Genomic DNA, 17,155 nt, shown 5'->3' on the forward strand with positions numbered 1-17,155 from the left:
AATCATAATATTCATGCTTACCCTATGGCACTCTTAAGGGGAAAATGAAATACTTCTCACAGGCCCAACTCATATGTTACTTCCCTGACCTTAAGGCATCTGTAGGTTGTGACTGCCCTTGAGGATCTAACAACAGATTCACAGTGATTGCCTGAGACTATCAAAAAAAAAAACGTAGTTATTTACATTATGATTCATGTCAGCAGCAAGCTTGCTGTTACAAAGTAGCAGTAACAATAATTTGATACTTCTGGGTCAAAACAACATGAAGAACTGTGTTAAAGATTAAGAATCACTGCTTTAGAGATTCTGTGTGTGTGAAATTTTTGACCTTCATCTTGAAAATTTTTGTAGCTCTGTGTCTGGAAGAATGTATGAGAAATATATCACTGGCTTCCTTTTGTTCTGCTTTACAATTATTTCTACATCTATTTTAACTCTCAAGTGCAGGAGGCTTACATCAGTAGAGTATCAATGACTAACTCCACAAAATTCACAGGCTGCAGACTGTGCTGCCCATGAAGTGATTTATTTTATGCTCACGGTAGGTCTGTGAATAGATATGTATGTGCAATCAACAAAAGTGTTGGTCAGGCAAGTGGATGGATCACAGTCTTGCATGAGGAAGAGAATTTTAAGTATAAATCATTTTTTAGGAAAACTGCAAATAGTGTCTAGCTACCCTAAAATTCTGATCTATATACTTTCATTAACTTTGAGATCGCTTTCAAAATCAGGGTATTCTGTTAGGTCATTAAAAATTGAATGAACTGAATTAAACATGAAAAATTACCTTAAGCTATTTTCTCACTTAAGCCAACTGAAATAAATAAATTAAAATGCTCAAGTTCATTTTTTGTGCATAGGATCTATGTCAGGCAGGCCTAAAATTGTGCAAGAAGATAGTGCCACTGATTGCTTTGTATGTATGAGAATACATAAATAAAGGAGCTCACTAAAGTGTAGGCAGTGGTAGAGTTCTAGTCTTGAGTGCATATGTACTAAAATTCAGTGCTCACCCTTGAAAAAGTTTGAGGAGATAAGTAATTAGGGAGTATAAGTGATATAAATTGTGAGACAGAATTTTCCACCTGAAAATTATAGCATGCTGCAGAGGCTCTGAATTAATTTGCTTTTCCCGTCTCCTGAGTCCATTGGTCTTACTCTTCAAGTAACGTCTATTTGCCTTATTCCTTCAAAGTAGACACACTAGATGTCACTGAATTTACTAGAAAGATGCCCCTTCTCTCGTTTCCACTCATTTTCACTTCTAGGCTGTGGAGCACATCATATGCAGGGAATTGAATCCAGGGTCTCATGCTACCTAAAGGGTTTTTTTTTTTTTTTTTTTTTTTTTTTTCTGAGATATCACAAAAACTTGGTGTTAGCCTTTTTAAAAATAAGACTAAAGAGACGACTGTTAAAAGATAGTTTTTGTGCACTGAGTAAAGGTTGTCTCTGTGTTAACCAATTGCTGATTTCTGCTCCAGAAGAGAGTTGAGTACAGGCTGGACTTTGTTTCATTTATGAAACAACACCAGTCTCAGTGTCTTGCAAACATTTTTCTCCATCACTTTCTGATTGGTTAATATAAAACTGAATCAATCAGTTAACTAGACAGAAGAAAATGGGGTGTGACTTCCAATATCAGTCAGATGGTCCCAGTGAGATGAGAGGGGAGAGAGAAGAACCAGGAGGAGAACAAGGTGTAGGAGACCACATGGGGGTACCAAGAGGATTTGCCATGAGATTTTGATGAGAGATAAGCCATGAGGACTCACATGGACCAAAATGAGCCAGAGCAAGAGCATTTGATGAGTCACAGGTCATTTGCCTGAGTATTATTGCCTAGTCAGGTTAAAATAGCTCAGAACCTGCCCAGCCAGTGACTGAAGCTTGGTAATAAAAATGCTAGGTCTCTGTGTCTTTCTTCAGGAGCTCATACAGTTTCAAGTAGGTGTAAAACTGTCCAGCAGTTATTTGAATAAGAGTTTATAGAACTCCCCTGCCCTAAGGATGACTTTTACGAATGACTGCCTCTGAAATTATGCACCTTACAAATGAGAGCAGAGTAACAGCTACTACTTCCGGTAATATTCTACAATTTGGGTGCTTGCTATTCAGTACATTTTCTCAGAAAATCACTAGTGACCTGTCATCAGGTCTCAGATGAAAAAACTGATTCTGTAAAACCACTTGCCCTGCCCACCTGAGCACATAATGAAGATTGGTTTTGGAGTCTACTTACAGAGGATACCAGAGCTATGTTTTCAATGACTGGCATGGAATATCTCTTTCTACCAGACCATCTCTTTTTATTCATTCAAATTAATCATGCAGTGGCAAAGAAATCTCAGCAGGTATGAAAGGCAAAATAAAAATAAATAATTATCGTTTCTTATCCTCTCTTTCCTGGAGTATTAGATTATTTCCAATTTTCACGGAGAGGAAATAGTGAATGGTCTAGATAAGAACATTCTCTCATCAATGCCAGCATTCAGAAATGACTTCTCAGACCCTCAGAAATACATTCTCCAACTCATGTAGGAAGGTCTTAACATATGGTACTTCCATATGGTCCTGTTTGCATCTCTACAGCTGCCCCACTAACAACAGCTCTGCGTGGCAGTTTGTGAAATTCACGCACTTGCATTTCTTTAGTGCTTTGTGTGGCATCTGAAAGAGTTCCTTCTCATTAAAACTGTGCAAGCCTTTAGAGGAGTGGATGAGATTTACAAAGCCCTCTGCAGATTTGCAGCAGGAAGTCCTGAAACACTTCTCACGATCTGGGTTGCATAACACATTCAAGAGACTTGGTTCTTTCATCTGTATATTGGCCTTTCACTTCTGGGAAGATTGGTTTTAAAGGAGAACCTAGGGAGAAGACTGACTGGGAGAACTCTACTCTCTTTAGAGCACCCATTTAGGCAGTTTGTGTAGACATAAAAGCAGTGACTACTAAATACTGACAGAGAAAAAACAAATACACTAATAAACAAATACACATTTTATGTGTCTCACAATATAAACCCAAATGAAGAGGACAAAAATGTATTTTAGTTTGTTTAAAACATGGCCAGTATCATAGATGAGGGACTCCATTCTCAATTCTAAAGCTCTTGTTTGTTTAAGGACAGAACCATGGTACTAATTATTCTTTACCAGTTTACTATCGAGCCGTCTCTGACTATGTTAATCCCACTTCTATAAAGTGAATCTTAGAGGGTAATTTAGATTACATAGATGTGCATATCAAAATGTAGAAGTGATCTTCCTATGAAAGAGATAGCATATAGAAAGTCCCCCAAAGTTATAATAGCTCATCCACTGCTGCATCTCAGAAAAGTTTCCTTATACACATTTGGTGTTCTAGGGATTTCAGCCAAAACCAAACATTTGGTTGGTTTGTGTCTATCTCTTTCTAAGCATCATTCCACCTAATCTGGGTGGCCAACTTGACATTTTCCACAGGTCATTTTACATCATGGTACTGATGTTAGAAAGAATAATACTATACATATATATGTGTGTGTGTGTGTGTGTGTGTGTGTGTGTGTGAAAGCAGCTTGATTCTAATGAAATACCCATACTGTGTTGCTTTAATTTGCACAGGTTAACTACTTTATGAAGATTTTTAACTTTCACTTTTAGACTTACCCTTCAACATGAATAAGAGTATAAAAATAAAATGGTTAAAGCATCCATTCCGATCTCATTTAAATTTCAAACCAAAAACAAAACAAGTCTTTGAGCTGGGACACTGCTAGGTTGGGTTCAGACTTCCCATCCCCTGCTTCAGTCTCCCAAGTGTCAGCAATCTAATCATCCACCATCATACCCGCTGACATGCTGCTTCTAGTGCAGTAAGTCCCTTCTCCAGACCAAAGCTCTCTCTCTCTTCTTTTTAAATTCAAAACACTTTCTTACTGGATTCCTTATCTTTAAAATTAAGCTCTCTGGGACTGGCAAGTCACAGAGCAATGTTCACTTTATCAGGAACTGTTGTCTTCTCTGCAAATACATTGCTTAAGTACCATCAATCGATACATCTGGGACAACGGGAACTGTGGAATCAATTTAGCAAGCAGAGTAAGTGTTACCCAGTAACTATGCACTTATGCATTAAAATATTTCTTCTTAAATCATCGGACTTCAATCTCAGGGTAACTATTTGAGATATAATCCCAGATTCCTTCATTCGATTTCAGTTGGCTACTGACCTTCAGTGTGAGAATTTAGAATTCATCATCAGGCAGCTCTGTGCTGGGATAAAAGATTTGAGGATTTATTTTTTATAATGCACATTAGTTGTACTTTTCATCTTCTGCATCACACACAAAAGCCTAAGGTCTAATACAACCTTGACTAGCAGAGTTCTCTAAAAAAAGAAGAACTTGCACGCTGAGTTATTTTGTGATGCAACTTGACTTCTAAAACCAAACTTCTGTAGTTGCATGAGAAAGACTTTATCCCTTCCCTTAAGAATAATTGTTTTCACTTCTGTTTTAATACAGAAGAGCTGCTGTTCCCATGAAGCTGTTTGTATAAATGAAAGAGTTACACCCTATACTACAAAAGAGAAGAGGACCCTAGGTACTGATTGGAAAGAATTGTGACCCACAGAATTACTGACTTTTGATATAAAAGAGGCTTATTATAGAAAGGAATACAAATATCTGCTCATACTAGATAGCTGAAAGAAAATAATGACAAGGGCAAGGTCATATGGCAGTCTTTGTAACGTTGTTATGGATAAAAGGAAAGACTTCATGAATTATTGACTGAGGATTGACAGAGAAGGCAGGATGATAGGCCCTCTTTTAAGACTGCTTGCTTGCATTTGTTTACTTGTTTATTTATCTATTTATTTATTTTTGAGATTTACAGGGTTTCACTGCATAGCACTTCTTGTCAGAAACCATTATATGTGCCAGACTAACTTCCAGTTTACAGAGTGTTCAGAGTACACTGGATTAATGGCGTGTGCCACCTCACCCAGCCAGATCTTGATTTTTGGTTTTGTTTTTAACATGGTATCTGTTCATGACTGTGTCAACAAGGGAGTGAATTTGGAAATTAATTCTGAGAGAATAAACTTTATTAGCTTGTATCCTCTATTCCACTCTGACCTCTCTAGTAATTTAGCAGGCTTTTAATTGTAAAACACACTGCAAAACCCAACATCGGACTCACCAATGAAATCTGTTATTGCTAATCTATTCCATGTCTAGATTGCTCTATAAAGTCAAGTCTCATGTTTACAGGCATTCATATACATATAAATGAACACAGAAGCTTTGTTACTTATTTTAAAACATAATTTTCCATCACATGTTTTTCTTTGTATAAGAATATTTTTCTGATTAAGTACCCAGTATTCTCTGAATTTTGAGCCAAGTTAAGAAGGCTATTTAGGAATCTCAAAGACTTCATTATTCTGGAAGCTGTCTTATAATAATTCAAGCCCACAATTAGTCTTGAAGGAACTGAGGAGACTAGGGACATGCCTACTACAGTGTTAGTGGCACTGAATATAGACCTGCCTCATTCAGTGGTGTTTGGTCTAGCACCTTTGAATGAACATTCAGAGGCTGGTTTTACCCATGGATAGAGTTACCCTTATGTGTGCTGACAAAGACCAGATGGCTACATCTCTAAGTTGGAATTCAGCTGGCTTAGCACAATGGTTATTTGTCCACATCGTTTGTGAATTTACAATCCTTATGAGCATACAAAACACACCTGGTAAATACCAGTCCCAAGTATGGATGTAAACACCTGTTTTGTGTTTTGCCTAAGAGCTTTCTTGAGTGAAGAAGGAAAAATGCCAAATAATAGTAAAACTTTAACATATTGTCAAACTTCCAAAATTATCAAAACTGAGAATATTCTTAACCCCCTTCAGTTATCCATTCTCTCTATTGTTTATAAAACCTGAAGAGATGGAGATGTTAGCATTAACCCTATTCTGCATTCCTCCCCATCGATGAGGACAATTTTTGGTGCTGTGTTAAAGAGGATTACAAAACCAAACTCATGTGGTATTTCTTACTTACCTGAGAGTAATCCAGAGCATTTTGAACTGCTATTTTTACCTAAAATATGGCATTTTAAAAGATTCCCTCAAATAACATATAATAAAACTGTATCCAGAATAAACCTTAATGAATCATTATAATTCAACATTGAGCTTTTTAGAGGCCTCTATTCCTTTAGCCACTTGCTTTAAGACATGGTCGGCCATGTTCAGTGACATTTTGGGGATGGACAGAGAGCTTTTGCTCCATGTTGCTTTGAGTTGTTTGAAGCCCAAGCTCCAAAGACAACACAAAACATTGCTCCTCTGAGCCCTGGGCAAAAGTAATTCTTTATAATGGTTCGTTTTTTATCCTTCACACGCTTGCTTCAGGATTCATGTGCCAAGTTGATGTCATCATATTACACAGTGACACTGGATGCAAGTCCATAATTTTAGGTTGAGGACTGCACCTTAAAATATACATATGCTGGGACCTTGCTCATAGCAAATACTAAACCAAACCCAAATGGTACCTAGATTTTGATCTCACTACCAAGACTGAGTGCTTGGGTACTTGCTTGGGTGACAAGCCTGAAATCTTTGGAAAAAGGACAGATAGTATAAGCATTGTGGAAGCCAGTTAGTTCTTTGAGTCCAGAAGTGGCAAAGCTGGCAAGAAGATGCTCATTGGACTGTGCTTTGATACTTGGGACTTGCATGTATCTGAACTACTAAGACATTCCTTGGGTAGCACACAAGAGCCTCCCACTTTCCATTTGCTTATAACAACTCAAGATTTTGTGCTCTCCGTAAAGTTTCTTTTGGGGTCTCCAGTCTAGCAAAATTGCAGTGTTAAGTTTATGAGTGTGAATAAGAAAAATTTTATAAAGAAAATCCACCATCAGATGACATAATATCTACCTGCCATTGTATGATTTTATTCTCTTGCTTTACTTATCCAACATTTTTACATATTTCATCATTGTATAGAACAACAAGATTGGAGATTTGCATAAGAATAGATCAATGAGGGAATGTATTGGGAATGGTGTCAATCTTTGGAACATAATCTGAGCCATCCAGGCCCATTTGTTTCCTATTGCTACAAGTGAATAGTATAGTCTATTCAAAATTCATTCATAAAGGAATGCTGTTCTATTTAACTTGTGGTTCAGTAATGCCACTGCATGGCACATTAATTTTTCAGCTAATATTAACTACTGTCCAAAGCCCCCCACCTTCAAATGTCATTTATACATGAATCTTAGGGTAAAGGTTGCAGCCCTTGAGCTTTGAGGGAAAGTGTGTCAAGGAGAATGTATAAACTAAAGGAAAGAGGTAGCAGGGTCTCAGAACCAGGACAACTAGGTTAAAAAAAAAAAAAAAAAAAAAAAAAAACAGTTTACAGAAGCCCAAGAGCCACAGCAGAAACCACTACAGCATGTGTTCTGATCTTAACTAGAGATTTTCAGAAGGAAAGCAGGGCGTTCTTTGAATCTCTGGTTTAGAAAGTTCGCTGGAAAAAGGCAGATTGGAAGGATTTGCAGTTGAGAAATAAATGACTAGAATTATTCAAGGATGGCTAGAAAGTAAGGTATTGTGTTGGCCGAGCGTAACTGTATTCCATGCAATTGTGTCAAAATGCTATGCAACACCCATCAGTGGGAAATTTTGGTACAAAATCAAGTTAAAAAATTGTGACATTAAAAAAAATTATGAACTAGGAAACAAAGCTTTGGGGTCTTCCTCCTCCTCCTCCTCCTTCCCATCTTCTTTCTTTTCTTGGACTCTCAAGCCATCTATTCCATTTTGAAATAGTGGAAATAAGTGAGAGTTCACATTTATGCTTTCTTTTAATATTCTGCCATCTAGCGAATTTTCTGTAAAATTACACTATGACCACCACAAGTTTGTATCTTGTTACAGTCCCCATTTTAATAATTTATGTTTTCTGCCATCCATAAAAAAATGTGCATGCAATAAAATGTACTATGAGAGCCTGGAGTGGTTTTTCTGAGATTATGCCTCAGCTGTGACCATAGGGCATTAATAACAGGATCCGGTACGTGAACTCCGTGCCTCCTTCATTGTAAATATTTTATGAATAATTTATAATTAAATAACGTACAGACTTTCCTTTAGTTGTTCTAAGAAAGTTAAACTCTTAAAAATGCATAAAAAGGTGAGTTTGAAAAATTCTCTTGTTAAAAATTATTTCTCTAATTAGAAATGTGAGTGAATTAGAAAATTATTAGAAAATAATTAGAGAAATAATTTAGGTTTTACAAGTTTTTTTCCACATAGAATTTCAGTTTTATGCAATGCCTGGTAACAAGCGTCTATTAAGCCTAATCATGAGTCTGCCAGCCCAGATTCTGATGATCTCTAAGTCTTCTTGCTGTGGATTATTTGTATTAACTTCCACTCAATTTCACAGGGTGTATTACTATAGAAAACTCCTTGCTTATATGATATATGTTCTTCAATTTGGGGTAAAAAAATGGAACAGATTCACCTTTCCAAATGAAAGCAAACAACAAAATATGGTGCATATTATAGATAAGGCGTTCTTTTCTGAAATGATAGGTGTGGTTGTGATTATAATAAACACTGTTTTGTGAACTAAATTTCCAAGAATAAAAGCCACAACTGTGTTAAGAATTTTACAAAGCCAAATACAACTGAGAAGAACGTCAGAGATCGTGGAGAGCTTGGATGTGGCAGTTTTGGGGCACAACATCTTAGGCCATCTTTAGTCTCTTTAATAAATGATTCATTGTTCACATCTGTGTGGGACCTGCCATCCTTGTGACTATCAGGTGGAATATTTGGGAATGCTCTAACAAAAGCAATAGCTTCACCAGCCCAGAGACTTAGAATGTAATTAGATGGCATCTGGGACATATAACAGAGATTTCGCTGTTTTCTCACAACCTGATATTTCCATGACAGTACTTGAGAAAGTGACATGATTTGTGACTTTCTTTTGTTCTGTCAGTCACTGCAGGAGTAACAGGCACCTATGTCAGGTACTATCATGAGTCTCTCCTGCCATTGTTATCCAATTGGATGGATGCAGGAGTTCTTTCCAGAGGCTGGACTTTCCCTGCATCCATGGGTGATTGACGGGTTTGTTTTGAGATGATAGTTGAGATACAGTTCAATTTGGATTCTACTTGTATTGAAGCATTTGGTTCAGGGTTAACCATTCAGTTTCTTTCTGGAAGATTCAGTTACAGGCATTTGGTTTGTTTCTGGTTTTAGAATGTGGCCTTTTCTCTCTGATACATACTTTTATGTTTTACTGTGGCCTGTCTGTCAGAAACTCCATGACATACAACCAATTGGGAGGGAAGCCCAGAAAGATAAACTATTCTTGGGATGGAAGGGATTATATTGGCTAAGTTAGAAAACAAGCCTAGCACTGATTGCCCAGTGTCTTGAGTGTCCACACATTACATATACATAACCAACATTTAAATATCCAGGGCAAGTCGTAGATACAGTGGAAGAAAAGGACAGGATGAGAGATACTGAGGGAGTGTCTGCCAAAATTACTATGCAGTTTTCATCCAAAGCACAGGTCTCTAGCCAGCAGAGAGGAGCTTGTAATGTTCAGGAGAAAAATGGGAAACAGATTGAACGAAAGAGGAAATATTTGGAAAGAAACCATTATTTGGTGTTCTTCCTCATTTTGTGTTTGATGTTTTTATGTGTTCAACTTTAGAAAAAGTGAACAACTGAAGACAACTTGGCTTACTGAGAACTTTTGATGTTTCTGGGTTGATGTTTTTCTTTGTTTGGGGCTTTCTTCTTTTCTCCTTGTTGTTTGTTTCCGGTCTGTTTAAAATTTTATTTCTTCTTGGTTTACTTTTGGAAATTCATTTTCATCCAGAAAGTTGCCAAATTCTTTAGATTTTTCTGATTCACTGCAATGTCTTTCAAGATAAAGCCTGGTAAGCTTTGACTTTCCTTGGTAAATGCTGTAAGGGCTCCTTCCTTGCTAATCTTATTGACGTGGTTCTTTACTTTCTCCTGTTTGGTTGATTTGGACTAAGGCCTTGCTAGTCCTGTTCATCTTTTCAAAGGACTTCCTCTTCATGTTATTAATTCTTTGTATTATTTATTTTGTTTTTCACTTCATAAATTCTGCCCTGATTGTAATGACTTCTATTCCTCCTATTCCCCGTTACATGGTGCTTTTTATTTTTCCAGAACTTTTAGCGTGTCTATTAATTTACTAATTTGAGATTTCTTTTATTTATTTTTTTCTTTCTTCCTTCATTTTCTCTTCCTTTCTTTCTTTTGTCTTTATTTCATTTCACTTACATTTTTACTTTTTTATTTTTAAATATATTTAATCACATTTCCCTCCCACAGACTCTTCCAGATTTCCTCCATCAACCCAACTTCATGTTCTTTCTCTTTTTAAGAAATAATATTTCAAAAAAGCAAACAACAACTACAAATCACTTGATTTCTTTATTTAAGCACATAGAGCTACAAACTTCATTACCATCACTTTAGATACATTGTGTTCTCATTTTTATTTAATTCTAGTAATGGTTTTATTTTTCCCTTGATTTCTAAAAGGACTCACTCAATGTAAAATAGTGTATTATTTAATTTCCTTAAGTTTGTGTGGGGTCTAGAGTTTTTCATGCTGCTGTAGTCCTATTGCATTGTAGTCAGATGGAATACAAGGAATTATTTAAAAATCTTTCTATTTATTAAACTTGATTTTTATCCTGATGTATAATGTATATAATGCAGTGTTTAAATAGCATGTTATGGAGATGTCTGTTAAGTTCATTTGATCTATGATTTTATTTCATTAAAATATTCCCTTATTTATTTATTATTTAATTAATTTTGTGGGAAATGGTCTATCAGTTAGGGAGAGTAGGGTATTGAAGTCACATTTACTATTGTGATGGTGTTAATCTGTGGCTTTATCTTTGATAGTACCTATCTTATTAAATTGGGTATACCAGTTTTTAGGGCATATATACTGCAACCAAGCAGTGTCCCCCTGGTTGATTGCTCCATTAATAAGTATGGAGTTGTTGTCTTTAACTTTTTTTCAGTAGGTTTGGTTTAAATTATATTTTTCAGACCAGACATTATAACAGCACGGTGTCTGTAGGGCAATTTGCTTCGGATAGATTTCTATTCTTTCATCCTAAGGTAGTAATTTGGTGACACAGTGTATTTGTTTTGGAGTCAACAAATATATGACACACACTTTTTGATCTAATCTATTAGGCTGTGTTTGCAAAATAGGGAATTGAGGCCATTAACATTCAGGACTATTGAAAGCTGTGTATTGATTGCTGCCATTCTGCCGATTTTGTAGGGTTTTTTTCTTCTTGCTTCCCTCCATTGCTTAGTATGGCTTATTCCTTTCAGTAGCCTTGTGGAGGGATTTATGTTTCTCTTACATCTGTAGGCTGTCTTTAAGTATTTTCTATAAAGCTGGCTTAGTGACCATAAATTTATTTAGACTGTTTTTAATCACAATTTTTTAAAAATATTTTTCTTTAAATTATGGCCATTATCTTCGCTGTATATAGTACCCTGGATTGGCAGTTATTTTCTTTCAGAACTGAAAATATATCACTCCAATACCTTCCAACCTTTAGACTTCCAGATGAAGAATCTACTGGTATTCTGATGGCCTTAAGATGTGACTTGGTGTTTCTCCCTTGCAACTTTTAGGCTGCTTTCTTTTCCCCATTTATATAATGTTCCAATGAGAATATGATTGGCGCAAGTTCTTTTAGGCCTTATCATTCTGGACATGCATCTCTTTTCTGAACTCTGACAATTTTCCTATCCTGACTCTTTAGAAATTGTTTCCTATACTTTTAAGATAAGTTTCTTCTCTTATAACTACAGCCTGTAATCTGGACTTCTTAGAGGGGGCCCATACATCTTGGGATTCTCACTAATATCATTTGCTCGTTTTCCTTGTTGGATTCCTCTAGTCCTTCCTTCTTGTTTGTAAGCTCAGTGTTTTATTTTTTTACTGTTCCATTCTATTGCTGAGACATTGTTAAAGTTCAATTTAGTTACTTGTGATCTTATTTTACTTTTATATCATATTGGTTTTTCTTCAATGTTTCTCTTTTTTTGAATTCTTCTTTCATATCATCTAGCCCCTTCCTTATGGTGTTTGGCTATTTGTGTCTTTGAACAAGTTTATGATTATAATTTTAAGTTGTCTGTCTAGGAGTTCATCTAACTTAATCACACTAGGTGCCATTTCTGCAGGAGTTACTATTTTTGAAGGAGTTACGTTGTCTTGTTTGTTAATGTTTCTTTTTATTAATGCATTGAGAAAGATACATTTGGGGAGACTTCTTCACTTGGCTTAATTTTAGTCAACTATATTCTTTTGGTTGGAGGATTTATACTGTTCATGTGGATTTCAATAAGGAAGTATATAGATTGTTTAATTCAGAAAATAATTTTTTAACATTTGGAGCTCCAGATTACTGACAAAAACTCTGTATAATTCCTTCAGCAGGACATTAACTGGGAGAATGAGAGGACATGTTTGACATTACCATTATGTAATTTTCATACTAACATAGGCCTGAAGGACTACTGCAGAAAAAACAATTATGTATAGACTAAAGTATACTCAGATTTTAGTTAAAATGGTTGAAAAGGGGAGCAGAGTCCAGTAAATAAGTAGAAGATTTAGTATTAGATTGACTTGGAAGGAAGGAAATTAAGACAGGCAAAGTAGCTAGGTGGGAAAGATCCTAGTTGAAAAATAGGATCTGCAGAATTTAGAGATTATTACATTTATGGAATGTTATAATTAAGAATGAAAAGAAATGGATGCTGAGAACGAGAACATGAAAAAAAGTCATAGGTGCAATGAAGAGTGTATGAAATGGAGCATCATAAAAGAATAGAGTAGTCCAGACTAGACTAGAATAAGTGACATTAGATTACAATAGAGTAAACTGGATGGAACAAAATAAAACAACACCCCCCAAAGCAGCTGAACAACAGAAGAACAAAAGCAAGACAAGCAGGAAACGTGTGCGCATAAGTGGAAGGGGACTAGGGAAGGATGTCTGAGAAAAGGAAGGCTTACAGGGTGACGGTGAGGAAAGATATACTGAGTCGAAAGGTATAGATCTTAGAGCATTCTGTTTCTAGTCACTACCTGCTGCTCTATTGCGGAGGGTAGGAAGGGGTCTTTGGCTCTGAAGCCTGGGTGTCCTTGTAAACTAATCTCTGAATCTGCTGGGGACAGGGACATGCTGCTACTACTCTTATAATATTCACAGGTAGAGTTTAAGCAAACCCTTCCTATTTCTCACATATGAACTCTGAAGTAAGTGTACTCAAGGGAGTCCAGTTGGGCAGTGCTGACTTAATTTCTCCTGCTGGACCTGAAATGTAACCCCGATCCTCATTTTGCATGGCATGTGAAAATGTCAGTGCAGTGGAAGAAATGGTTTTATGAAGATGGCTTTTGTCTAGAGGGCTGCCCACAGGGTTGAGAAAGTTATGGGTCAAATGCTGTGAGCTGGGGCATCAGAGAGGGACATGCTTCTGTTCAACATGTTGCAATAAGGCTTGAGACATTTGTACTTACTGTTCCTAGTCAATAAACAAATTGAAACCTTGTATGTTCTTCCCAAGGGCTGTTTTGTTGGCTTTGACCTAGCTCATGCAGTTGGAAATGTTGAACTCCACTTACATGACTGGGGTGTTGACTTTGCCTGCTGGTGCTCCTACAAGGTAGGCATTAATGCCTGACATCTTCTATTTCACATTGGTTTTAATCTAAAGAAAACTCTTGGTCCACAACTTACATTCTATTTCTGTTGATGCCCTACTTTCTTCTTTAGGAACTAGCGAGGTTATATGATAGAGGAACATAAAAAATAACATATTTCTATTATTCCTACAACTGTAGAAAATTTATTCATTAAAATGTCTAGGCTACTACAAAAATAAATTAAATATAGAGAAAGACTCCATACTTAGAGCTTAACTCTTATTGATTGATGCCTTTAGTTTTTGTGGATATGAAAACTAAGTTACACTATTTCTACATTTATCAATCAGTAATTATTTGACATAGAGCATTTGAATAAATGCTTTGAAATCTGTTAAAACTTAGTTTAGCTGCTACACAGGAGTGATACAGGGCATGACACAATGTGGGAAAACACAGATACATGAAGAGCAGCCAAAACAGCTGTGTTTTTTTTTAAAAAAAGGTCATTTTCTAAAGAAAGAAGTGTTGAAGAGCAAAAAAAAAAAAAAAAAAAAAAAAAAAACTATGTTGAATGGCTCTACTCTACAAGGTCTTTTTTTTGTTTTGAGCATTCCATGCATAATCTGTCTGTTGAATGTAATTCTATATACAATTTTAAGTATTGCACATATGTGTTTTGAGCATTTACATCTCCCTTGATGGCTGTGTGCTAGCACTTTAGGAGTCACTGGTCACTTAGATGACAGACTCTTGCATCTTGTCTGGACCTGCAGTGGTGGTAGAGTTAGTGGTCCAACAAGAGGGAGTTAGGCCAGCTAAGGTTTTGATATGTGCAGTGTTCTGCAGAGCCTCGCTCTGCCCCACTCTCCTACCTCAACTATCTAAGTAAAATTTGGTGAAAATAACATAGCCTCATATCTTCAACTTAGTAATGTTTTTCATGTGTTTTTCTTTAACAGTAAGGCACAATATTCTGTTTTCCTTAACTTTAAATTATTTCACATTTTATGTAATATTTATTAAACACAGAAAAAAAAGGTAAAGAGATTTTATGAACAATAAACCTATTACCAAGTCCTACAATTCAAATTCCACTGAAACAATAAACCTATTACCAAGTCCTACAATTCAAATTCCACTGAAACTGAAATTTCTTTATCAGTTTCATTTTTTCTTTTTTATTAGATATTCTCTGTATTTACATTTCACATATTATCCTCTTTCCCCAAAGTCCATCCCACCTCCTTCTCCCATTGCTTCCATGAAGGTGCTCCCTCTCCCAACCACCATAATATTCTGTTTTTCTACAGAAACTCAAATAATCACAAATTTTGAACTGGTCAAAAGTTATGGGTTCATTTAAAACAAGTGAAATACGAATAGTGTTACTGTCTTCCTCATGTATTCAGGTAAACCCATGAAATGTAACTTCTTTTCCAGTATTTAAATTCAGGAGCTGGAGGTCTGGCTGGCGCCTTCATCCATGAGAAACATGCTCATACCATCAAGCCTGCGTGAGTAGTGTCTCCATGTTTTTATTCTCTTCTGAATGAATTGATCTGTACTCTTAGGATGTTAAACATTCCTAAAACTACTCATGAACAGGATCTGCATTAAATTATAATTATTTTATCACTCCATTAATAGCGCTGTGCTTTCTCAGAAATAAATTGCTTTCCAAAGACTTCAATAGGCTGAATAGGAAGTGTAATCCAAAAAAAAAAAAAAAGGAAAAAGAAAAAAACAAAAGAAACCTTCAATGCAAAATGAGTTCCTGCAACCATGGAGAGCCCATGGTATAATGCAAAAGTCCTCTGGAAATTTACATTTTTAAGTGTGCTGCTTAGACTTACGTGCCAATTGCTGTGAGTACAATCTGTCTCCTGACCGAAATCACAATGCTGTGGCCATGGTTCAGAAGTCACAGGTTGTATTTACCTTTCCCAGTTCCAAGGTGCCAGATGAACCATTGAAACCTTGGACTTTTATCAAGTTCCTATTGCTTTGCCCTCTGAGTTGTCCAGCTCATCTTTAGAGTAAGGGCAGTAGAGTTGGAGCCCCTCCTCTGGGAAGGAGGAGGAAAGAAAGAGGAGAAAGAGTAGGAGGAGGAAGGGGAGAGATCATTGTCTGGCAAAACTCAATGAGTCCCTTCAGGGCATACACGAACAACTGGCTGCCCAATTCCAGGGCACAATAGCTAAACCCAAACTGAGGAGGAAAATGAATGAAAAGCAGAAGAACCAGAAGGTACAGAAATATCAAGGCCATGTTGGGGTTGTTGGAGATGGAGAGGGGTCTCAGGTACCTTGGCCTTTCTTGCAAGAAACCTGAGAAAGGAGGCAGGAGGGGTGGCGAAGTTGCTACTCTAGGTCACGCTGGCTTTGGACCTTCACTACAAAGGAGGAGCTGGCTTCGTAGAAGTGGGAACTACAGTAGCAGTTACAAGTTGTCAGTGGAAAGGTCAACTTCATGAAAAATTCTCTCAAGAGACTGGGTGAGAAGCAAAGTCATTGTAGAGCAAGTGGCAGTGTCTCGGCAATCCCAGCCCCAGATTTAGCTCTTCATCATCACCTCCATCTTCTACACTAGTGATTTTGGCTCAGCTAGGTTAAGGGATGGATGAGGCAGAAAAGCTCTGTAGGGCTGGACCCCTCCACTACCCTATCTACTTTACCCTCCACTACTTCACATCTGTCCATGGGAGATCTTGCTGTGTAGGGAAGAGGGATGCAGGGACATTCACTGAAAGAGGAGCATGAACAAAATAAGATGAACGCTCAAATTCCTCAGGCCTATTAGACCTCTTGGATGTAGAGTCTCTTCAGAATGATGGGGATAGGGCAAGTGTGTGGGTGTGAGAGGGTAAAGGCCTGGGACAAGGGACGCTATAGCTGCTATGTTTACACCTACCGGGCCTGTTTTGAGGTTTTTTTTTTTAAGTTATTTGAGGTAGGTAAACTAAGAGTGGGTAGCCCCGTGGTCCTACTCTCAACCTTCCTTGGGGGTGAGAAGAGGGAGCAGTTCTTTTTCTAGTTCCCTGTTTTCCGACTCCTTTCCCTTTCTCCTTCCACTCCCTTTGAAGTCTGAGACTTCATCACATCTTCATTTGCATACCAGAACTGTCTTCAATTATCGTTGGGAAGGAGGAAAATATTATTGGAAAAAGCTATACATTAGAACATTTCTCCTTCCTCATTAATATCAATGAAAAACAAACAGACTGTGCCTAATAAAGGCCTCTGTGTCTTGTTACTCAAATTTCATCTGCCTTTAAAGCTGCCGGTGTCACAAGCTGGCTTGTCAGGAACATCTTCTGTCCTGCAAGACTCAGTTTTACATGAAACCTGAATAAACCTGAACACTGAACAATGGTTGGTTATGTAAAAGTA

The 17,155-nt window shown here is 36.9% G+C and overlaps 1 protein-coding gene across 1 annotated transcript in view; it reads left to right on the forward strand.

Moving 5' to 3' along the window:
- Positions 1-15,284, forward strand: part of KYNU (kynureninase) — a gene marked incomplete at both ends in the record, with an annotated part of 67,259 nt that extends 51,975 nt beyond the window's left edge. Inside the window, 2 exons of the mRNA XM_080928090.1 lie at positions 13,685-13,783; positions 15,207-15,284. Coding sequence (XP_080784216.1) covers positions 13,685-13,783; positions 15,207-15,284 — 177 coding nt within the window. The remainder of the gene's footprint in view (positions 1-13,684; positions 13,784-15,206) is intronic.
- Positions 15,285-17,155: the final 1,871 nt, after the last annotated feature.

The sequence above is a fragment of the Micromys minutus genome, assembly GCF_963924665.1.
Source record: "Micromys minutus genome assembly, chromosome: 13".
NCBI lineage: Eukaryota > Metazoa > Chordata > Mammalia > Rodentia > Muridae > Micromys > Micromys minutus.